The 24,557-nt window shown below is 46.6% G+C and overlaps 1 protein-coding gene across 1 annotated transcript in view; it reads right to left on the reverse strand.

Moving 5' to 3' along the window:
• Positions 1-427: 427 nt before the first annotated feature.
• HKDC1 (hexokinase domain containing 1) overlaps positions 428-24,557 on the reverse strand; it is a gene marked incomplete at its 5' end in the record, with an annotated part of 41,352 nt that continues 17,222 nt past the window's right edge. The window contains 12 exons of the mRNA XM_080823470.1: positions 428-1,367; positions 3,739-3,972; positions 7,989-8,144; positions 10,131-10,314; positions 11,727-11,826; positions 11,978-12,073; positions 15,907-16,026; positions 16,138-16,283; positions 18,316-18,620; positions 19,398-19,631; positions 20,626-20,781; positions 23,407-23,590. Of these exons, the coding sequence (XP_080679596.1) occupies positions 1,220-1,367; positions 3,739-3,972; positions 7,989-8,144; positions 10,131-10,314; positions 11,727-11,826; positions 11,978-12,073; positions 15,907-16,026; positions 16,138-16,283; positions 18,316-18,620; positions 19,398-19,631; positions 20,626-20,781; positions 23,407-23,590 (2,063 nt within the window). The 3' untranslated portion in view covers positions 428-1,219. The remainder of the gene's footprint in view (positions 1,368-3,738; positions 3,973-7,988; positions 8,145-10,130; positions 10,315-11,726; positions 11,827-11,977; positions 12,074-15,906; positions 16,027-16,137; positions 16,284-18,315; positions 18,621-19,397; positions 19,632-20,625; positions 20,782-23,406; positions 23,591-24,557) is intronic.

A 24,557-nucleotide genomic window follows, 5' to 3' on the forward strand; every position in this document is an offset into this window, starting at 1 on the left:
CAGATTAATGGGGGGTTGAGAAAAAGCGAGGACATCCAGCGGGGAAATGGGCAGGGACAGGCCAAGTCCACTTAGTTCTGGAGGGGAGAATGCAGGCTAACGGGGCGGGTGGGGAGGGCTGAGTTCAGGAAGGTAGAAGTCAGCTTGGAAGTCCAAAGGCCTTCCGGTCAACTTTAGCTGTTCAAAAGCAAGGGCTGTAGGATCACGTGGTAAATGCCCCAGTCATGAGAAGTATTTGTTCAAATGAGATTTGGATAAATGGTTAAAGGTATTACAGAAGATACTCTGTATATTTCTCCCTGTTGGGAAGAAGTTTGGGTGAGAGAGATGCTCTCAGAAACGTCAGTGTCCTTACTACACAAGCAGGGCATGAAGTTAGCGAGCGAGCCTCCCCAATGAAATACTGATACCTCATGCAAAGATTCTTAGGAAATCAAATATTTTTTATTCATTTACTGGATTTCATATCCCTAACAGTCCTGAAAACAACTACCCACAGTAGCAACACAGACCACGTGTAAAATGAAAACAGGTGCCCCAAAGAGCACCCCTCCCCATCACGCACGCAACACTGAGAAACAAAATCCTACAGGTGCTGATATAACTCACTTTAAGCGTGAAAAGATTCCTGCAGGGTTGCCTGGCAACCAACCCTTCTTCATCCTGGGGCTGATACTCCAAAGTCTTTGTTCGCTTTCCCTCGTCAGCATGACGAGTTAAGGACAAGTCAGATTAGATCTCCAGTTTATTACATGAATCCCTATCCTTCTCAAAGGGGTATCCGCAAGTCAGGACCCAACCTACTGGAAGTAATGGCTGAAGCATCCCAGTGGGGAGCTCAGCCAGCCAGGCCACGGGGGCAGACTGTGGACATGTTTCTAAGTCCAAAAGCCACAGGACCCAAAGCGATAGAGAACTAGCAGCTCAGGCCTCAACTGAAAAATTTGCTAAAAGGGGATTATTTCAGGCCCAAATGCTTTGATTTTACAAGTTGGCCCATTTTGGGTCAAATATGCCAATCAGAAATGTCACTGAATGCCCCTGAAAACAACACCAAGTAACAAAAAGCTAGGAGTACCCAAGAACCCAGGATTCTCTTTTGGACACCCAGAATGTGAAGTCAGCTAGAAGCTTGCCTGTTGGTCCCTGACCAACTCATCTGCCGGAGGAGAGGCTGGCCAGTATCCAAGGCACATCAGGCCCAAGCCCGAGGGAGTTCCTAGTTCTCCTTCTGGGCCTGCTGCAACCTCTTGGCCACAGCAGTGATCAGAGCGGCTCCCTTTCCACTCCCGTCTTCTGACAGTATGAGTGTCACATCACATCGAGGAGCCAGTTCCTTCACAGTTTCCTGCAAGATCCGAGAAAAGCTATGAAAGAGAGAGAGAGAAATATCATCAGCACTTACATACATGACCAACATATTTATGAATGATTCCAAACTAGTTTGTTCCTTCTAGATTGCTTCTACAGGCTTCCTCTACCACTTGGTGAAGAGCTGTTTTAATTGTACCTTTTATTGAGCAACTACTAAAGCCAGAGACTATTATCAGTGTTTTACATATAGAATATACATACAAAGTATAATAAATAACAGTTTAAAAGAAATTATTAGGGGCGCCTGGGTGGCTCAGTGGGCTAAGCCTCTGCCTTCGGCTTGGGTCATGATCTCGGGGTCCTGGGATCGAGCCCCGTATCGGGCTCTCTGCTCAGCGGGGAGCCTGCTTCCCCCCCGCCCCCCGCCTGCCTCTCTGCCTACTTGTGATCTCTGTCTGTCAAATAAATAAATAAAATCTTTTAAAAAAATAAAAATAAAAATAAAAGCAATTATTAGGGGGCGCCTGGGTGGCTCAGTTGGTGAAGCATCTGACTCTTGATTTTAGCTCAGGTCAGGGTCTCACGGTCATGATATTGAGCCTTCCATCAGGCTCTACTCTCAGCAGAGTCTGCCTGTCCCCCTCTCTCCCCCTTGGCTACTCCCCCTGCTCTCTCTCTCTCAAATAAATAAACAAGTAAACAAATAAACAAACAAATAAATAACAATTTAAAAAAGAAAAAAGAAATGATCATGTGGTTTTTGTCCTTTGGTCCAGTTTTGGTTTAAGAGAGAGGCTTGTTGGTACCACATCAGAAATAAGTGATTCTTGTGCAACCAAAGTAATGAAAATATTCTTTAACTAATTTTGCTAGAATGAGAGTCTTTCAACTGCATATTCCACAGTATATATATCACTTCATAAGCAATCCCAGCACCATGGACCAACTTAAATAAAGATGTTTATCCAGGGGTCTCATTTGAGAGGACAGGAAGTTCTGTTTCTACATCCATTTTTATTTCTATAATCCCACTTCTCTTATACCTAAAATCTCAACACTAAGAATCTACTCTCTTTTGATAAGATGGTCCATTTCCTTTAATTTTAAACTACAGATAAGCCTTAAAGCATTAGGGTGGAGATGGGGGTGACAGAGGGAAAGCAGTGTGAAGGGCTGGTTACTGAGTCGTTCCAAAACCCTGCCTTCCGGCACATTGACCTTGGTGGTTAGTTTGGCCATGGGACGTTTTCTAGTCAATAAATTATGAATTACGATTTTAAAAGTCCATATGATTCTAGGAAAGTAATTAACAGTTGATAGTAGACAGCACAGTAAATCAGAAAACCCAGGTTTTTTTTTAAAAAATTGATTTCCTTTGTCTTTTTTCCATTAATAGAGCAAATGAGACAAATATCAACAAAATAATAATAATAATAATAATAATAATAATAATAAAATAAGTGATCCTAAGGGGAAAAACAAGAAAAGATAGCAGTCCATTATTTTGGATAATGAGTCATCATCATAGGAAGAGCTAATTATCCAGGATTACGATAACAGTATGTTTGTATATATGTTTCAATATGATTGGAAATCTTTATAAACTTAACACTTTTTCTCTTCACCAAAACAAAATATTAAACACTAAAGAAAAATATCAGCTTTCAAAAAAAATAATAACAGCTTTAATGATTGACATTTTTGTGATGTGCCATGCACTCTACAGACACTGTTTAACTTTGTCCTCATGACAACCTATGAGGTAGTTAAGATTTTTGTCATCATTTTACAGATTAAGAACTGAGGCTCAGAGATGGTAAGAAACTGGGCCTAGGTCTCCCAGCTTCTTTTTTTTTTTTTTTAATTTATTTATTTATTTGTCAGAGAGAGACTGGGAGAGAGAGTGAGCGGGCAGAGGCAGAGGGAGAAGCAGGCTCCCCGCCAAGCAAGGAGCCCGATGTGGGACTCGATCCCAGGACGCCGGGATCATGACCTGAGCCGAAGGCAGCCGCTTAACCAACTGAGCCACCCAGGCATCCCGGTCTCCCAGTTTCTAAGTGGTGGAGCCAGGATTCAAACTCACATTAATCCTTCTGTCTACTGTCTCCGAGCTAAGAAAATTATAACCTGTTCATACTTGACAAGTGCTCTGTGTGGTGCAAAATACTCAGTTCTCATTGCTTCCCCATGAGGTGGGAGTAGTTCGGACTAGTCACTTGCATTTGTGGAGCACTGGGACCTCAATCCTTACGCAGTCCTACGAGGTAGAGATTATGACTGACTCGAGGAGCATGGGGTCCAGAGAGGATGGCGAATACTCCCAGATCCTAACCACTAGGGGAGAGAGCCCTGCAGGCTCACACCTTGTCTGTTAGATGGAGTAGGGTCCACACCCTCCCATTCCGGCCTCTCTGGTGCACTCACTGTGGGTGCAGCTTGTACAGGGTGCCGTCCACTCCCACGGTGATGTTCAAGTACTCTAGCCCCTGGTCTTCCCTCCTTTTCTCCACGATGGCAGCCAGGCCGGCACCGTAGAGCTGAGCCGCCCTCCGGGACACGGCTCCACACACCTCCTTCACCACGATGCTGTCCTCACATGTGCTGTCCAGGCCCAGCTGCTGCAGAATCCTCCTGACCTGGAGGAGGGCCAGCCGATCGCTGCAGGCAAGCAGAGCAGGACGTCAGGACCTGCTTCCCGGAGCCCTCAAACCCGCTCCACATGGCTCACAACCCCCCAGCCCCCAATGCCCCAGGAGGAGGGAGGGAAAAATGATCCAGGCAATGGCTGAGTTAGCGCAGAATGCCACAGAAGCTGGGACTCAAGGAAGCCTGCGACCTGCCTCCCCCGGCCCTTGAAAGTCCCACCACCTTCCAGAAATAAAGTGTGAGCACCTCTTGTGTTAGGCATGTTCAAACCTATTATCTCACTAGAAGTTCTTATTAGATTCAGCAACCAACACATCCAGTGTGCGTTTTCCGAAGAGGAATCTGAGACTGAGGGTGCTAGAGACTTACCCACAGAGAGTAGAGAGCAGGGATTCAAGCACCCGCCTTCTCACACCCAGTCTAACCTCTCCCACTGAGCATGGGAGCTCCTGCTACTTGGGCCCTGTTCAACTGGAGGTCAACTTTCCTTCTCCTTAACTTTTTCTAATTTTCTGGTTTTTCTTCCCAACTAGACTATGTGCTCTATGAGGGTAAGACTGTATTCTCAATAGAAACCAGCATAGGGCTGTGTACATTCAATGGGGAAGTGAATAAATTAATAAACAATGTAAAATCAGCACCTTAGTAAACAGGAACCCGCCCATGGGACCATACGCACAGAAGCACCTGCTGTGGGGACAGGCTGGCCTCAAGTCTAGATCTTGATTATCTCCCAGGGAACTTACGGAGCTCTGACTTCCAAGCTACCCAATGTAAAATTATAGCCTTGACTGTCTCAGGGAATATGTAGGGAAGACTGTTATCAAGGGAGAAAAACTGAGAAATAACCCATCTGGCCATAGAGTGGATTCAACAGGTAAATGGTGGTGTAGTCAGATAATAGAATCCTTTGTAGATCCCAATGATGAGCTTGCATGAGAATGTTTAATGCAAATGTTCACAACATATTAAGTGAAAAAAATTGATGGTAAAATGCTATGTACCATATGATCTTGGTTTGTTTTTATTTTTGAATATTTGTCTTTGCTCAGGAAAAAAAAGAGCAGAAGGAAATCTATTTAGATGCTGGTAGGATTATGGTAGTTCTTACTTTCTTCCTTTTGCTTTTTTTTTTTTTTTTTAATTTAAGTAATCTCTACACCCAGGGCACCTGGGTGGCTCAGCCAGTTAAGTGTCTCCTTCAGCTCAGGTCATAATCTCAGGGTTCTGAGATCGAGCCCTACATCGGGCTCCCTGGTCAGTGGGGAGTCTGCTTCTCCCTCTCTCTGCTCATGCTCTCTCTCTCTCTCTCTCAAATAAATAAATAAAATCTTAAAGAAAAAAGTAATCTCTGTACCCAACTTTGGGGCTAGAACCCACAACCCTGAGACCAAGAGTCACATGCTCTTCTGACTGAGCCCAGCCAGGTGCCCCTTCCTTTTGCTTATGAATGAGTAATATTTGTATAGGATGAAAAAAAGTGGATTTTTTTCAGTATGTAAAATAATAAAACCTGAAATTCTTTCCACAGTTTGGCCATCACAGTTTACCTAGTCACCTAGTTCACCTAGCCCGTCACAGTTAACCTAGCTCACCTAGTTCACCTAGTCCATCACAGTTTACCTAGCTCACCTAGTTCACCTAGCCCATCACAGTTTACCTAGCTCACCTAGTTCGCCTAGCCCATCACAGTTTACCTAGTTCTTTCATGTACATTCCCCTGCTTGACCATTGGGTCGATCATTGGGGTTAAGCAGTAGAGCATTTATCCTCTATAAGGAAAGAAACTGTCATCCAGAGAGGTAAAGCGACTTGCCCCAGGTCACACAGCACAAGCAATCTTAAACTCAGGCTCAGATACTGTAGTAAGCCCAGGATTCCCCCCCAAGGTCCCTGGTGCATCCATTGGACAATGTGCTTTGAAATGGGCCACAGTGCGCATAGCACCTCCCATTCCCAACTGGCACGGCATTGGATATGATTTTTATTCCATGAAGTTTAAAAATACATAAAATACCTAGAAACAGGAAATCAAAGCATCCAAAGCAGACACCTTTGGTGCAGCAGAAGCAAATATTCCTAGAGGCATATAGGTCCTGCTAACTTACCCTTGTCCAGGGACATCTTCCTTTGTACTCAGGCAAAAAAAAAAAAAAAAAAAAAAGGCAAAGATAGTCCATCTGCTTATCTCTTGCATAGGAGGAAGAAACCATCTGCCCCCCGCAGCAAAAGAGGATCCCTCTGGTCATCAAAGGTGATGACTTTTAACTTTGAATCTAACGGGTTGAAGCGAGACCAAAAAAAAGAAAAAAAAAGGATGCTGGGTATCTGCTGATCAACATTTCTGAAAACACAAAACTGCTGCTGCTGCTGCTGATTCTACCTCCATCTCCTTAGACAGCAAGATCTGCTCTGCAGATTTCTCTCATTAAGTACACTGCTTTCACTTCTAAAGAGTTTTCCTTGTCTCCCAAAGTGATATTTGGCTTGCTGGCATCTGGCCATAAAGACCAGTAAAATTAACTGAATGAATGCAAATTGACAGAAATTCCAAATACAAAATCTCTGATAAGAACCAGTGCTGGTAGGAAAAGCAGTGAAACCAACACGTTTGTACATCACTGGTGGTGGTGGAAACCAGAACTATCTTTTTAAAAGTGTGTCCATAGGGAAATGCTTCTTTTAACCAAATGCTTCTACTCCTAAGGAAATAATATGTGAGATGCAAACGATAACACCAAAAGAATAATTATGGTGTTGCTCAGAATTGCAGAAATCCATAAATTATAAGCTAGACATCTTATATTAAAGGGAAAGTTTAGTAAATTACAGTACAGCAATATAATGTAACATCACGCAGCTATTTAAAATGATAATTACACCGAAGCGTTGAGAGGAGGAAGTTTCTCTTTCTAGAAGTATTCCAACTAGAAAATGCAGGAGTATTAGCATTAACTCGCCATCATTTTACAATCACAGATCTAGGCAATGAGCATCAGTGACTGCTAACAACATAAAAGAGACACAGAAAATCCAATGCCACATATGACATATTCTTGTCCAAACTTCAATACTGAATCTAACCAGGCATCTCGGTCTTCTTGTGAGTTTCCAAGAAATACAAGGGAGAGGAAAATGCTAAAATGTGAAATCAGCAAAATCTAGAACACAGGAAACTTCTAGGATACAATGACAGTTTCTTCATCAAATGTATTCCAAGGGGAAACAAGAGGAGAAATTTATACATTAAAAGAGATTTTTAAAAGACCTATCAACCAGCTGCACCGTATGGACCTTGTTTGGATATGGATGCAAACAAATGAACTGTAAAAAAACATTATTTTTAGGCAATCTGGAAAATAGAAACACTGGCAAGATATTAATTGGGGGTGGGAAAAGCAAGAGTATATTAACGGACCGAGTCTGGCTGTGAGTTGATCATTGTTGAAGGTGGTGATGCAAACATTAGAATCATTTTACCATTCCCTCTACTCTTATATATGTTATAATTTTTCATAAAAAAAATAAAATAGAAAATCAGAATTATAATGGAAAACTGTCATGTACAAACACTAAGTAAATAATATATGGAATGATATGTGTGCTATGATTGTAACTATTAAAATATGTTTACACACATTGAAAAACTTGGAAGGGAATATGCAAAAATCAAAACAGTTAGAGTTAGTCATAAGCATATGGGTGATTTTTTAAAAGCGTTTTTTTTCACATTATGGATATATCATCTTTTCAGAAACAAAAAACAATCAGTTTTATTAGCCTAAGCTAACTCCCATGTTAACAGTTTGGGAAGCGTAGGGCCCAGGCATGTGACAAGCCCTCTGGCTATGTGCTGCGGTCCCTCATGCAGCTAGAGAGACAGAGCAGCTCTAGAAAGAAACCCTTTGCCCAGCCAGGCGCTTCATGTCGTTATTTTTAAATCTCAAGTCTGCTGGACCCCAGCCTGACAGCAGCGCATTCCAGTCAGGGCCTCTCACACCAAGCAGGTGAACTTGATCCCACATTACCTTTCGATCTGAGACAGGAACTTGGTTTCAAAGATGCCCCTGGTCCGGAGACGCTCTGAAATCTGCCCACGGAAGAGGAGACCCTGCTTGGTCAGGTCAATCAGGATCTGCCGCACAATCTCCCCCAGGTACATCCCACTGGTCATTTTCTCATATCTGTTTGGAGAATAGGGATAAGGTTGGTATTAGCAGGAAAATCAGCACTGGTGAGTGGTTCATGAAAGGACCATGGGCCTGGGTATGGAAGGTAGGCCACTGGCATCCAACAGCTGCCTGGTTTGGGGTGGTTCAGAGTGGGCAGTAGGCCCAGAGAAGTGCAATGCAGAAGTCTGTACAATGTGGGACAGCCAGTCTTTGCAGCCCTGTGGACCAGGAGGAAGGCAGGTCCCCGCACTGCCCCATGCTGGGCACAGGAGCAAGTACTGTGAGCCATTATCTGTAAAACAGAGAGCAAAAGCCTGATCCTGCAAGTGTTGGGAGGCCAGCATCTGGTCCACAGCGGGCACTGAGTGAGTTCCTTTCCAGGTCCCAGAGTCAGTTCTCCCTGGCTTTGTATTATAAATCTGGTTTACTAGATCCCCCTTGGCTTTGCATTTGAAGAAATCTGTTCCATTAGAGATTTCACTCAGGGAAATACTATACTTAAACTCCACACACCAGGAGATCTTGAAACATGTTGGAAGGGAGCCAAACCCCCCTTTCTACCAGGCTATGAGCTCCCTGAGGGAAGAAACAAGAGAAGGGACTTTGTAACCAGCAGGCACCGACCAGGCACTGACCAGGCACTGTGCACAGGCCTGTGAGACAGTGTTACTAACAGTGATGAGGAGCTGGGCTGCCTGGGTGGCTCGTCAGTTAAGCGCCTCCCTTTGGTTCAGGCCATGATCCCAGCGTCCTGGGATTGAGTCCCACATTGGGCTCCTTGCTCAGCAGGAAGCCTGCTTCTCTCTCCGACTGCTGCTTATACTCCCTCCGTCTCTCTCTCTGACAAATAAATAAATAAAATCTTAAAAAAAGAAGAAGCACTTGCCCCTTAAGAAGAGCCATGATGCTCAAATGTCCCAAGTTGGGATTCAGAGATAAGGTCCCTTCTTTTTGGATCAAGCCCCGGTTCAGCTGGGCTCCCCACAGCTCATCTTCCTCCTAGCTACAAAGACTAGCGCTAAAGGAAGCCCAAGGATGATTAAGGCTAGCCCTGGCCTTCCCCAGGTATCTCCTTGTACGGATACTTGGTTCTTGGTTCCACAGTTACAAGGCATCTGTGGCCCACATATCCCATTACATTTCCTATCTGTTCAACTTCCCCACTGGGATATCATCATCATGATAAATCTATATTTTCATCTTATTTTATATACTAGGACACTGAGCTTCATTATGACAAAGACCATATGGCCTCATAGTAAAACATTTACAATCTGGTCCTTTACAGAAAAAGTTTGCCAACACCTGCTGTCATGGATGGGCCTGAGTTAATTATCAATTCCTAGCACGTTTCCTCTACCCCTACCTGCCCCTTTCTCTTTTCCTCGAGAAGCTAGATGAGAACACAAGCGAAAATGTACTCATTTTTTTTAAAGAATCATTCGTTGGTTTCCCTATTTTTGGTATGGCTAGTAATGGGAATCTACCTCCCCAGTGACTGTGGCCCCTGGTGGGACACGACATCATGACTGAGAACCAGTGCTCCCATCTGCCACCCGCTGTCACTTCCCTACCCCCAGAACAACAGAGGTCACCAACCTGGTAGTAGCCCTTGAAAGGCTGAGGATGTTGACCTCTAAACCGGATGTCCTAGAAGCCCACCCTGAGCGGGCCCACTGAGTCAGCATGCTCCTGCTCTGTGACACTTGGCCCACAGTGAGTGAACTTGGTGACCGTGTTTAAATCACTTCCAAAGCCACCCTAGACCTTATGGTACCTTATGGTAATTAGAAAAAGTCACCCCTTCTTTCTACTTCTTGGAAACTTGTCCTGTATTTTGTTTTTGTTCCAATAAGACACATCACTGACCTCTGATGGGGACATATAATAAAAATACAATGCTATAGCAGCTATGATATGAATGTAGTACCCCTCCCTGGGTCTGATAAAGTCATACACTGCATAACCTACTTAAATATACACATTGGCCCTCCTCACCTCTGTTTGCCAGGGTTCAAGGACCCCTCATCCACCTCCTTGTCATACTGGGTCCGGATGTCATCTAAGCAGCCATTATCTCCAAATCCCCCCCATTCCGTGTTAATGCACATCTTCCCTTCGTCCCCCTCCAGCAGTTCGATGTTCCTCATCTCCTCCATGTAGCACATGTTGCTGCCTGTTCCTGAAAGGAATCATGAAGGGACTTTAGTCTCAAGAGACATCCCCAGGCCCTAAAGAGGCAGAGGAGGGCAGTGGAGAGGAATTTAGGCTTGGAGTCAGATACGACTGGGTGTGAATTCCAGCTTTACCCTCACAACACAGGGATTACAGGCAAGAATCTCATCTTTCAGAGGTCCACCTTCTTCATCTATAAAAAGGAAGTAATCCCTGCCTTATAGGGTTGTTGTAAAGAAAACAACGAGATGCTTCCTCCACACAGTATGTGGTACAAGAGAGGACACCATCCTCCCCCTCCTCCTCACCATCACATCAGATCATCATCTCTTCCCTATCCTCACCATTACTGTGAAGCTATAGGCACCCAAAATGGGCTCCCAAGTAGTCATGCTTAGCAGCCAGAGCTAGAAGGGACCATGAGGAATTATCTAGTCTTGGAGACATAAACATTGGTGTCTGTGGCCACCTTCTCTCTCCTTTGCCCCTGACCTGATCTCAGACCTATTCTCAGTGCAACAGTCCAGGCAACTATTATATTCAATCAAACAAGTCTCACCCCATTGCCCTCCTAATTCTATCCTGACCCCTACCACAGATGAGGAAACTCAAGTCCAGGCAGAGTGAGTAGCCTGTCCATCATCACCAAGTGGGTGAGAGTTCCAGTGAGATGAAACCTCTTAGCTGGCCTTGGAAGCATCTCACTATATCCCCATCCCCTTGTTCTACCCACTGCTCCTCTTCAGGAAGCCCAGACAGCCAACTAGAACAACCTTCCCCGATTCTGTCATGACTAACCTGTGCCTGTCACTTGCAATGCTCATCACCTCTGTCTTTACCAGTTCAAATCCTACCCATCTCCTTGCCAATTAGAAAGTCAGCCCTCTGAAATCCATCCTTGCCCTTAATCACTGCCAGAATTCTCTCAAAGGCCCCTCAAATGCCTCTATCACACGTCAGGTTACCCCCTTCCCTTCTAGGTTTCTTTCCAGCTCTTCCCCATCCTGCATACCCACAGCCAGAAGAGGTCAGCTAAGAGAGGAGATGTACATCAGAGCTGCATGGAAATCAGCCCCAAGCCAACAGTGGTCTTTTTGTACTCCAGGTAATCTGCCCCAAGACCCTAATTTGAAAATCTCATCTTTCTGTGTCATTCTCCTTCCTCAACAAAAGGACAACGTTGGCTTAGGGCTCTTAAGGAGAAAGATATTAAGTAAAGTTTTAGAAATTAGGAAACCTGGACTCCTGATCTTAACTTCATCTCTGCCTTGGACAAAGCTGGCTTTAGAGCATCTGTGTGATGGAACAATGCTCCATCCATCCCCAGCCCCACCCCTGGCCCAGCCCCACACCATGTGTAAAGGAAACCACCAGAAAATCAGACGTGAGTAGGCTAATGTGACATGCCTGACCACTTACCTGCAATCAGGCCAATCTCACAATTAGGGTCTTCATGGCCACAGGTCATCATGGTCCCCACTGTGTCATTCACAACTGCAACTATGTCCAGGTCAAACTCCTGCAAAGGAAGCAACCATACTGTAAAGTTGGGTGTGCGCACCAGGTAGTCTCAGGAAGGGCGTATCAGCCCAAGGGGGGCACAGGGTGGCAGAGCAAAGGGGCCTGGGAAAAGGCGCAAGGTCAGGATGAGCCTCAACACTGTAACATACATTTCTCCTCTTGATGGCTTCCCTGAGCATGTCCACCATGTCTTCCCCTTCACAGTCAGTGGCCTTGAAGCCTTTGGTCCACTCAATGAGTGTTGCCTGAAGGAGAGGAGGAGAAATTCATTTGAGCAACAGTTTGCTGGGACCACTACCCAACCTCAGCATCAAAGAGATGCAAAGTGCTGTGGTCGGCTGCTCGTCACTAGGCCTGGGTCATCATGATTCCATGTCTAATTCAGCCAAGGACAGATGAAGATGTGATTAAAGGTAAAAACTACAACATATCCATCAAAGCATGGTTCCACAGTGAAAAACTAGAGGCAGCCTATCGTTCCAATGATATAGATCTATTATCTTGTGCATGAATATAGAAAATATCAAACAGTCATAAAAAACCAGGCTGTCAGAGAACAGTGAACATTAGAGAAAGATGATCACCACACACTGTAAAGTGAACACACACTAAACAAATACAGATATTATTCTTTTAAAAACCACACAGACACATGCATGCACGCACGTGCACACGCGCGCGCACACACACACACACACATTCATATCTAGAAAAAGGTATGCAACAATGCCTATCCCAGGAAGTTGACAAGGGTTCTCTCTGGGTGCAAGATTATGGGTGCCTTTTAGTCTTTCCTTTTTGCATGTCCATATTTTCTAGTTTTCCCAAAGTTCGCTTGTATAATTTTTACAATATTGGGAAAAAGTATTTTTCATTTTTATATTTTTAAAAGATTTTATTTATTCATGAGAGACAGACACAGAGAGAGAGAAAGAGAGAGGCAGAGGGAGAAGCAGGCTCCCTGCTGAGCAGAGAGCCTGATGCGGGACTCGATCCCAGGACCCTGGGATCATAACCTGAGCCGAAGGCAGATCTGAGCCACCCAGGCACCCTATTTTTTTTTTTTTAAAGATTTTATTTATTTATTTGACAGACAGATCACAAGTAGGCAGAGAGGCAGGCAGAGAGAGAAGGGAGGAAGCAGGCTCCCTGCCGAGCAGAGAGCCCGATGCGGGGCTCGATCCCAGGACGCTGGGATCATGACCTGAGCCGAAGGCAGCGGCTTTAACCACTGAGCCACCCAGGCGCCCCAGGCACCCTATTTTTCATTTTTTTTATTTATTTATTTGACAGACAGAGATCACAAGAAGGCAGAGACAGGCAGAGAGAGAGGAGGAAGCAGGCTCCCCGCTGAGCAGAGAGCCCGATGTGGGGCTCGATCCCAGGACCCTGGGATCATGACCTGAGCCGAAGGCAGAGGCTTTAACCCACTGAGCCACCCAGGTGCCCCTCGCTATTTGTCATTTTTAAGAGAAAGCCCAAGTTTACACTCCTAGCCAGAGGCGGAGTTAGTCTAGCCACAGACTCTGCAGCCTGAGCTGGGGGTGGGGTGAGGGCAGGTCTAGCTGTGGCGTCTAGGCTAAGAGAGCTGCTGGGGTGGGAGTAGGAGTGAACAGCTCTGACGGCAGTGCCCTCACCCCTATGGGCTAGATGGCCATCTCACCCTGGGGCCCTTAGCCCTGGTCTCCCTCCTTCTCTCCAAGTCCTTGGGGAGTTTGGCTCCCTTGTTCCTTCACTGGTGGATGTACATAGAACACCAGAGATTCACCACCCCCAGTTGAAAATGTTGCTATTACACAAAAAATAATATATTTTTTAAAGTCTTTCTTTTTTCTCCCTAGCCATCAGTGGCTTTGCTCCCAGCTGTCCGTCTGTCTCCCCCTCCCTCTTAACAGAGTATCCATGAACCTGTCAGAACTCCTGAGAGAGGCCTCGAGACCCAGTATCCTGGGTCAGGAAGAGCTGCTGTGCCTGGGGGTTCATTGATCATTCAGGACTGTGGACAGCTGCATACAGCTGCCTTAATGGTATATTAATTTTTAATGGCAGCAGTCATACAGTAATATGTTGCCCTTGTAAAAAATTAAAGTGTTACTGGTAAGGACAAAGTCCCCTTTAACTGCCCATCCCCCCAGTCTGAGAGGTAACCTCTACTCTTAGGCTGATAGGACTCCCTCCAGACCTCTTTCTCTCCGTTTATGTGTATTTTAAAATAAATTCACACTGTGTATGGACTACTGGAAATTGGTTTTCTTACTTAATAATGTGTCTGCTAGACCTTTCCAGATCAGTTCATGTGGCTCTGCCCCATGTCTTCACCGAGCAGAATGTTCCTCAAATATAATTGCATAGAAATAAAGAATACTTATGAAATAAGTACTATTTTTATCTCCAGTTTTTAAATGAGGAAACCAAGGTCCAGAGAGGTTAAACAATTTGCCCACGGTCATTCAATCAGTAAGTGGAGAAGCCAAGATTCAGCTTCCAGACCCACGTTCTCGCTCTGTTCCTCCCCGTCTGGCGGGTAGCATCCGCGAAGCACTTAGAACCATATCCGGCACTGAGCACCACTACATGTGTGCCTGGTAAACACAGATCGAGGAAGTAATTCCTTATGATGGCTCTGCCAGTGTCTTTAGTCACCCTCTGCTGCCATGGGAGCGATTTCTCATGTTTCATTATTAAAAAGGGGTGCTGTAGTGAACATCCTTGATCACTCCTTCTCGGCACATTTTTGAAAAATGGAATCTTGAGAAATGGATATTCTGTTTCTTAGCCTTCTGGCATTCTTAATTTTAAGAGAGCTAGGTGTGTGACCAGATAATTCAGCCTTTTAAACCCCTGTCTCCCCATTCTCTGAATTAATTAGGGCAGGAAGGAGCTGCTGGCATGGGTGTTTCCATGGTGTTCTCAGAGCCCTGAAGAGATCTGTTCCAGTTCTGATTTTGTACTGACCCATCAGATAAGACCAGCGTGGCTCAAGCTTCTCATACCCAAAATGAGATGGGATAGAAAAGAGAGTGTAATGTGTACAACAAGGACATTATTTCTTGACTTGCGGGTTTTAATTATATATATAGGTGTCCTGTGTATTATAGCCAAGATGGCTTCAGGACATTGGTTTTGGGTGCTGGTCTCCCCCAGAGGCAAAATGCAAGAGCTTGGGTTCTCACACTGGTGTCCTGGGTTGGAACCTTCCACCACAGTTTATAGATGTGGCAACTTGGACAACTGACTTAACCTCTCTGAGCCTCTGTTTTACCACAATATGGTGATTAAAAATAGTGTGTATAAATGTAGTGATCCAAAGGGGCACGTGCACCCAAATGTTTATAGCAGCAATGTCCACAATAGACAAACTATGGAAAGAGCCTAGATGTCCATCAACAGATGACTGGATAAAGAAGATGTGGGGGGATATATATGTGTGTATATATATATGTATATGTATATATATATATACACATACATACACAATGGAATACTATGCATCCATCAAAAGAAATGAAATCTTGCCATTTACAATGACGTAGATGGAACTAGAAGGTATCATGCTGAGTGAAGTAAGTCAGTCAGAGAAAGACAATTATCATATGATCTTCCTGATATGAGGAATTTGAGAGGCAGGGCAGGAGGCCATGGGGTTAGGGAGGGAAAAATGAAACAAGATGGAACTGGGGAGGGAGAAAAACCATAAGAGACTCTTAATCTCAGGAAACAAACAGGGTTGCTGGGGGGTGGGGAGTAGGAGGGATGGGGTGGCTGGTTCTGGACATTGGGGAGGGTATGTGCTTGGTGAGTGCTGTGAATTGTGTAAGACTGATGAATCACAGACCTGTACCCCGAAGCAACTAATACATTATATGTTAATTTTTTAAAAGTTAAAAAAAATAGTGTGTATACATACAAGGAGCTATTTCCTAAAGGTGAAAATAGAACATAAGAAATGGAAAACATTAAATAGTTCAAAGGCTTGGTTACGTTTCCCCAGCTACCCTGAGCCCCAGACCCTGTGAGAGTCCTCTTGGGGAGGAGGGAAGCACGCCAGGCTGCCTACAAGTCTGCAGAGCTGTCCCACCTTGTCGATGCTTGTCTGCCGGCAGGGAAAGGAGAACGTGAAGCCCAGAGGCAGCTGAGCTCCCTTGAGGCCCATGTAGTCCAGGAAATCGGCGATGCACTGCACAATGTGGTCGAACAGCTGCGGGGAGAAAGGGGCAGTCGTCCCCGGCCAACAGCAACATGGGGCGGTGGGGCGGCAGGCCGGCAGGCCGGCACCCCGGGGTGTGGAACTCCCCCAACCCGCCTATACCTCCTCGCCGGTGCCCTGCATGATCTCCAATGGGATGGCAAAGATCTTGTTGTACATTCGCACCGACCTCCGTCCACTTCTGATCTTTACCAGGAGGACCCGGAAGTTGGTTCCCCCCAGATCCAGGGCCAGGAACTTTCCTTTCTCTGTGGGGGAAAAAGTGGGCGCTGCGTTCCTCCAGCATGTACAGAGCAGGGACTGGCGTGGAGGCACTGAGAGGAAGAAGAGCTGCCGACACAGAGCCGTCTCGGAGCCTTTTCCTTGGGGGCTCCTGAGCCAGAGGAGAGTGGCAGGCCCCCAGCGCAGCCTCCAAGCCCTGGATGGCGCTTTGAGCCTGTCCCAGGCCAGCCCGCTTTTCTTGTTATCTAGTAGAGGCTGCATATGATGCTTAAGCTCAAGGAGCCTCTGAAGGTGAATCCAAGTCAGGCTATGCTGACCGCAGTGAAATCTGGGGGATGTTTCCATCCTGTCTCTATGGCCTACAGGAGTTATTCCCCATGAGCATGAAAGGGTTCTTCCTGCCCCCTGCTTGTCCCACATGTGGATTCCCACACCTGCTCCTGACTCACAAGAAGCCATGTCAAGGCCAGCCCCCTATTACCATCCAGGGCCACCCCAACAGTATCTCTCATTTCTCTGACATGGCGGAGCATCAGAGCCTGTCCTATATGACCTTTCACCTTGCACTCTGCCTCTCTTACTCTGTTCTGTCTGCACTGGTCATTCTGCTGTTTCCTGAATTTGCTAAAGACATCACTCCCAGCCAGCCCTCTAAAGCCTTCTCCCGATCTTTCTTCGTAGCCCCTGCTGCTACAGGGCCTCATATGGTGTTTGTCTATTGTCTGCAAGCCCAACAGAACGTAGGCTCCACAACGGTAGGGACTGTGTTTCCCTTCCCGTGCTATCACCAGGCCTGGACCAGAGCCTGACATTTAGTAGGTGATTAATGGAACTTTGACAAATGAAGGCAGGAGCACCTGACTGGCTCAGTCGGTTAAGCATCTGCCTTCAGCTCAGCTCATGATCACGGAGTCCTGGGATCGAGCCCCGCATCAGGCTCCCTGCTAGGCAGGAAGTCTGTCTCTCTCTGCTCCTCACCCCGCTCTCATGCTCTCTCTCTCACTCTTTCTCAAATAAATAAAATCTTTATTTAAAAATTAAAATTAAAAAATGAAGGCAGAAGGATGAAAAGGACGAAAGAATAAACACTTGAACGCTGTCTTTTACTGCTCTTAGTTTCTTTCCCATGTAGACTCGAAGGATATTGGCTCTGGAAAGATCTCTGTTGCTGAGAGTCCCCAGGTGCAGCTGTGCGACCTTGAGGATGCCATCTGATCTCTCTGAGTCTCAGTTTTGGCAGCAATAAAATGGGAATCATTTTTTTCTTTGTGAAACATCCCAAGTGGTTCTGAGGATGAGGTGAAATTAAAGATTCCAAAACAAAGTACAAGATCTAGAGCATCTTACAAAGGTCATTATTTCTAGGTGAGGTCCCTGAAGTTCAGAGAGGTGAAGTCAGTTGTCTAAAGAACGGACCCCCTTGTGTAGTGGCTCCTCTTGGCTGAGCACAGAGAAGAATCAAGCATCAGAAAAGTCAGGGGCAGAAAGCAATGAGAGCAGAGAGGAAGAGCCAAGCCCTGGGAGAGGAGAGGCAGGGTAGCAGGCAGGAGACAAGCCAGACGAGTCCAAGTGTCCAGATGGCAGCTCCGAGGGCAACGCCTGGGCTTCCATCACCAGCAGCATGAGGTACATGCCATGTTCTCAGCTACGCAGACACACATGTGACCTCACTAGGGTATTTGTCCATTGCAAATGCCCGGGATCCACCAAAGCAAATAGAATCACTGTACTGACTTTCTACCCTACTCCCCCTCCCTCCATTACAGACATGAACACAAGGCTTTTAAATCTAAAAACCTGAGGTGCCTAGGTGGCTCCATCAGTTAAGCATCTGCCTTTGGCTCAGGTCATGACCCCAGGACCCTCGGATTAAGCCCTGAGTTGGGCTCCCTGCTCAGTGCATAGTCTGCTTCTCTCTCTCCCTCTCTCCTTCTCCCCTGCTTGTACTCTCTCTTCCTCTCTCTCTCAAAGACATAAAATCTTTTTTAAAATTTAAAAAAAAAATTAAAGCCTAACTGTATTTAAGGAGTTTGGGCGGGAGCTCTGATCGTGGCCCACCTGTGCCATCCGGCATCCCGCAGACATAGGTGGGCAGCATCTTGACCGTGGCCGTCAGGTGGGTGTCCTTTCTCAGCCCGTTCTCGAACTCTGTCCGCATCTTGCCCTGCACATCCTTGAGCTGCTCTCGAGTCAGCCGGAACAGAGCCAGCACATGGTCGATCTGCTTCCGTTGGGCCTGTACACGGGAGGCTACTGCGGTCACCATGGCAGCCCCCTTGGTGCTGCCACTCTCCGACAAGAGGAAGCGGACGTCACAGTTCGGGACCAGTCTCCTCACCACCTTGTGCAGTCGCTTCGGGTATCTGAAGGTAGGGGCGACGGCAAAATGTGTAACATCCATAAAGGCCCAGGCCTGGCCAGCGGGGACAGACACAGGTGTGGAATGGGGGTCCTGAGCCGCCTTGCTGGGCTGGGCTCAACCCTTCAGTTGCCGGATGATGGGGAGGCAAGGGGCTGACTTGGGGGGAGGGGCTAGGGCAGCTAGGGTGGTGGCTCAAAGAAGTGGTTATTTTATTCATCACTAATATTTCAATCAGTAGGGCATGTCTGCACATAATGTATTAGCTGAGAATCATCTGCGTCCAAAGGGGAAGGGTCCTTTCCCCAGCTCTTTCCAGCATGTACCTGCCTGACTCCCAATACTACCTTTGTCAGCCAGAGGGGCTCTCCCACTCCCTCCTCCTGGGAAATTCTCGTTTCCCTGCATTTTCCTACAATATCCTTCCTGTGAACTTGGCAACCTCTGCCCTTTAGATCTTTCCCCATCTGTAACTGAGTGTATTTTATTTTCCAATCTCAGTAGGTATTCAATAGTAATAGATAGCTGGATGGATAGATCGACAGATGGATAAATGTCTGGGTGAATGCCCTTCTAGTCAGGTTTAGCAGAGCATTTCTTTAAGAACAATCCCCCCAAAATAACCAGCCAGCTAGAGGCATACGGTCTCTCCTTCCCCTGGAAACTCAGCAGCAGGAGGACGTGGTTGGCTCCAGCCCCACAGAAAAGCAGCACAGTTCGGAGAGCATGCTGGGTCTCTGTTCGGGGGTGGACCAGGGTGTGGGGCGCAGGCAGCACTCACTGAGGGTGTATCTTGTAGAGCGTGCCGTCCACGCCCACCGTGGTCCGGAGCCGCGCCAGCTTCTTGTTCTCCCGCAGGCGTGTCAGGATGGCGGCCAGGGCCGCAGCACAGAGGTTGGCCGAGCGGAAGGAGACGATGGTGCAGACGTGCTGCACGGCGATGCAGTCGGCCTCCGAAGGCTCCAGGCCCAGATCTGTCAGGATCTCTCTTGTATTGGCAAGGCCTTCCTTATACCTGGCCAGGGGACGGCAATGGGAGGACCACCGTTCTCCATCCCGTGGAAGTTCCCTAGAGAACCAGCTTTCCCGCCTCTTGGGATTGTGAATACAAGTAAGCTGGCACATCGTGATATAATAACGAAAACCGTATCAACAATGATCATAGCGACCACCATTCACTGAGCTGTTATGTGCCAGGTGCTCGTCTGAAGATCTGACAGGTGTAGAGTGGGGTACTTGTCCCAGTTACAGAGCTAGGAGGTGCAAGGGTCAGGATTTGACCTGACTGTACTATTCTGCCTTCCACAGAAACTCAGTCTCTGCCATGCTCTGCACAGATTCTAGGAGTCAGAGGCCACCTGCGGAGCTCAGAATCTAAACTGATTGCAAAGCTCAGGCCAATGCCAGGGTTTCTAAGCCTGCGGAACAGGACCCTGAGTGGACTGGAGGCAGTCGCCTTCACCAGCCATCTCCTCATCGCAGGGACCTATGCGTGAGGCCTCAAGTCACCAAAAGCCAAGGCCAGTCCCCAACAGTACCAAGTACAGAAGCCTCTTGTTACAGCGGGAGCTCTTAACTTAGACATGCATGGCCTCTAATGGGCCCAAGGATGCCCGATATTATAAGCAAAATTGAGTATAAACATGCATTTTTGTGGTAAAGGGTCCAGAATTTGACTTAGATCCTCAAAGGGATCTGGGACCCTAAAAAAGTTTTAAGTCACCACTTCGGGTGGTGACGGCAGGAGGAAGAAGGCAGCAAAATATAAGAAAGGTATAGGCCTCCAACCGCAGACTCCCTGGCCGATGAAACCAGCAAGAAGCCGCATCCGAGTCGCAGCCGGCATTGCTAACCCACCCAAAGCTGGGCCCAGGTCTGAAGGTGTCCTGCTGAAGATCAGGATGGATCTGGTCCCTTCTGCTGTGTCACTGCCATAAGCACACCACGCCTTGGCTACCCACCCTCACCCGCTGCAGATACAAAGTGAAGGGACCCAGACGGCAGCTTACTTCTCCATAGCAGCCACGTGCCGTGTTTCAATCTTGCCCTTAGTGTGGAGAGCAGAGGACTTCTTGCCACCAAACAGGAGACCTGCTTTGGCCATCTTCAGCAAGATGATCCTGACAAGTTCACCCAGGTACAGGCCGCTGATCATCTTCTCAAACCTACGATTTGGTGAACAGATCAGTAACAGCTATGGTTATGGGTATGTAGCATCCTTTGCCCAGGCCCATGAGCCACGGCCCATGGTCAAGGGTCATGAGAAATGGAAGCACCACTCCATGGGTCAGGGGGCCTCAGGCCCCTTCACAGCCTCGGATGCCCTTGGAAGCTCACTTGTCTCCTCTGGACTGCACTCCCCTAACATAAAAGGAGAGAACTACACTAGAGGAGATCTGTGATTCCTTCCTGCTCATAAAGTGCTTGAATCCAAGAATCTTTATCACCCCTGGCCATGCGAAAACCATTCTCATATTAGGCATAAGGAATCTCAACCTCAGGGATTTCAGGTGCCCCCCAGACCACCAACCATGGCATGACAAATCCAAATTTCAGATGCTTCCAATGCTTACGCCATGCTTTTGGCCAAGAAAGAAAGATGCTGTGTCTGGGAGATGGGCTTGAAAGGCTCTCCAATAGTGTGGATGAAATATCCCACTGGGCTGCCTACACCTTGATTCCGAATCTGCATCCGACAAGCAATGACTAACTGTTTCCCAGGCAAACAACTAAATATGATTTTTATTCTCCCAACAGAATAGGGCACAAAATTAAGGACAACCTGTTATCTAATCAACTTTATCTATTTCATTAGAGAAAGTCGTAGAACATTGCAGAAACAGAAGATAATCAAAAGAAATCCAGGTTGGGTTTGGGGGAATGAAATTTATTTTAGGTGAAATGGAGAGAGTGAGGGTGATGAGGGTGATGATGGTCTTGGGCCATAACTGCTCTGTGTCACCGGTGAAATGGGTGTGTGCCTGGGGGAGCAGGGATGTCCAAAGCAGAAATTTGCTTTCTGGGCATGCAGTGCTACTGTCTGAATGGCTTCTAGGAGGCACTTTAAGTATTTATTCACCAGAGCTTCTTGGAAAATTGGCTGCGGCTAGACAAATGTACAAGAAGCCTGGAACATCTTACAGGGCCAGAAAATAGGGAAGTCCATAAGGAGTGATGAGAACACATCGAAAGGACACAGGACCAGCTTGGAGGGGCTTCCGTTGGCCAAATGTGGATCCAAGCATCAAAATAAATAATGATAGGAAGAAATGATACCCCATTAAATAAAAGAAAGAATCCTATGAGGATTCCTATGAGGATAAACAGATAGATGGAGGAGATAGGAAAGCCATGGTTTACAGGAGAATCACAACAAAGAAAGACGATGAATTTAGAAATTCATCAACGGATGCTCAAAATAAAGAGTGAAAGTTCATGGGAAAGGGGATATTTCCATAGTCTCCAAGTATCTCTTCACCAGGTATGTATTCATGACAGAAGGGATAGTAACAAGCTCTGAGAGAAGAACCTGTTATGCAGCCCCCGGCCGAGTGATCTGGGGGAGCAAAGCGAGGAATGAACAAACGTCCAGGGCCTCCAGATATGATGCACTGAGGAGGGCCCACGTCTCTTCTGTAATAGTCCTGCCAAAAATGCACACCTGAATCTAATCACGAGGAAACCTCGGACAGTTGAGGGACATTCTGTTTAATAAGTGGCTTGCATGCTTTAAGCTCACGAAAAGGAAAGAGATACTACAGAGGGTTTCCAGGCTCAAAGAGGCTCAAGAGAAAGCCACAAGCTGTCATGTGTGATCCTGAACAGAGCCTGGGCCAGGATCATTCCTTTTTTCTTGTTTTATAAAGGACATTAATGGGGCAGCTAATGAATTTTGAGTAAGGTCTGTAAATTAGATATTAGAACTGATTAAGTGTTAATTTCCTAATTTTGACAGTTATACTTTGGTTCTGTGAGAGACTATACTTGTTTGCAGATAATACATTTGGAAGTATTCAGGAGTGAAGGAATATTATGTTTGCAACTTAGTTGCAAAAGGCTCAAAAAAGTAATTTTATTCAGACATTTTGTGTATATGTGTATGTATATACATATACACAGAAACAGAGAAAGAATATTCATATTTAAGGCATCTGGGTGAAGGGGAATTTTGAACCATTTTTGTAACTTTTCTGTAAGCCTGAAATTATTTTTTAAAAAATTTTAAATGTCTTTTCATTCAACAAACACTTAATGAGAACCAATAACGTGTAAGACACCGTGCATAGAAAGGAAAGAAAACTCAGACGTGCAGCTCTGGGGGCTCAGCGTGCAGGCAGAGTTGACGCAGACCCCCAGTAGCTCTTCTCCTGGTGAGCATGGGGTGAGAGCCGAGAAAGACTCCCCAAGACCTGAGCTGGGAAGGCACCGCAGCACCTATGAGCTTCCCTGGGTCCTGCTCCCTTGGGCTGCACAGGGTTTGTTCTGTGGCAGCGCGTCTGAAGGCACGGAGAGGGCAGGACGAGAATCACCTGGTCCCCAGGGGTAGCCCCCCTGCCCCACATGTTCACACTCTAGAAATAGGGACTGAATTAGAATTGGGTTATGACCTAGAGGAGATCACTCCATCTCCTTGCCTTCACTTTCACAGGTGCCCAATGAAACTAAAACCCAAGGCTGGCCTTGTGACAGGTAACTGGTCACCACTGGAAAGCCTCCCACATTCAAGGTGTACCTGAGGGACTGGGTATTTCCCGATGCCAACGCCCCGATGACAGCACAAGGGGACTCACAGCTGCTTCCCGGGGTTGAGAGAGCCGAGGTCCAGCTCCCGGTCGAAATCGGTACGGATGTCCTCCAGAGCCCCATCATCCCCGAAGGCCCCCCACTCCGTGCTGATGCACATCCTCCCCTCGTCGCCTTCCACCAGGTCGATGTTGTTCATGTCCTCCATGTAACATGCATTGGTACCAGTGCCTGCACAAGGGATCAGAGCAAACAGGCGAAGACCAAAAGGCTCCCAGCTGGGCAGAGACACAGAGACCTCTCAAGTGCCTGAGAGCCCTCTGAATGTACCACAAAGTGCTTTTGATCCACTTCCCGGGCCGGTTCTCACTGAAGGAAGCAGCTTTGGCAAGCCTGGGAGTTCATGAGGAATAAAGCTGATATGTCAAGTCTACACTTCTCAGATGTTAATGGTTTGCTGTCCTGAATGGAGCTGATTGTGAGGAAGTCCCATGAATATGGATGAAAGCTGACAGAGCACATTTACAAAGACGAGGATGAGTGAACCTAACCTTGGAAATTAAAAAAAAAAAAATTTCACCCACCCACAGTAATTTTTTTAATCCTTTCCCTAAGCTACTTAGCCTCTTCTCTATTGATACTAAAAATATTCTTTACTCATGGCCTGCCACAAATTGCTCCCAGCAGAAGCTACATCCTTATCTTTGACAGCGATTAGCTATCACATAAGAAAGCAACATTCCATTACTCAAACACAAAATCCCTCCAAGGAAATGCCTCAAGCACGAGAATACTGGGGAGTGGCTACAAATGGACAGTCCGTGGGAGACCCCCCGAGATGATGGAAATGTTCTACAGCTGGATCGTGGTGACGGTCAGGAAACTCGACATCTACTAAAAATCATTGGGTTGTACACCTTAAATGAGAATTTTCACAGCTCAAAGCTGCTTAAAAAATTATTTTTTTAAAGTGTCTTCCCCTGCCTGATGCTCTGGTCTGAGGATTTTAAAGCCAACATGAGAAATAAGAAATGAGAGAAGTGGAATGTAATGCAGTACGTGGAAAAAGCTCTTCTAAGAAAAGCGTGGACACAGTTTAGGTGTGGCAGCCGATCTGCAGTCTGCCAGACACCGTCGCTGAGACGCAGTGGACGGGGCTTGAAGCCATGGCTGCAGGTGCCCATCCCATGGCTGAGCT

This window comes from Martes martes (genome assembly GCF_963455335.1).
Source record: "Martes martes genome assembly, chromosome: 14".
NCBI classification, from domain to species: Eukaryota; Metazoa; Chordata; class Mammalia; order Carnivora; family Mustelidae; genus Martes; species Martes martes.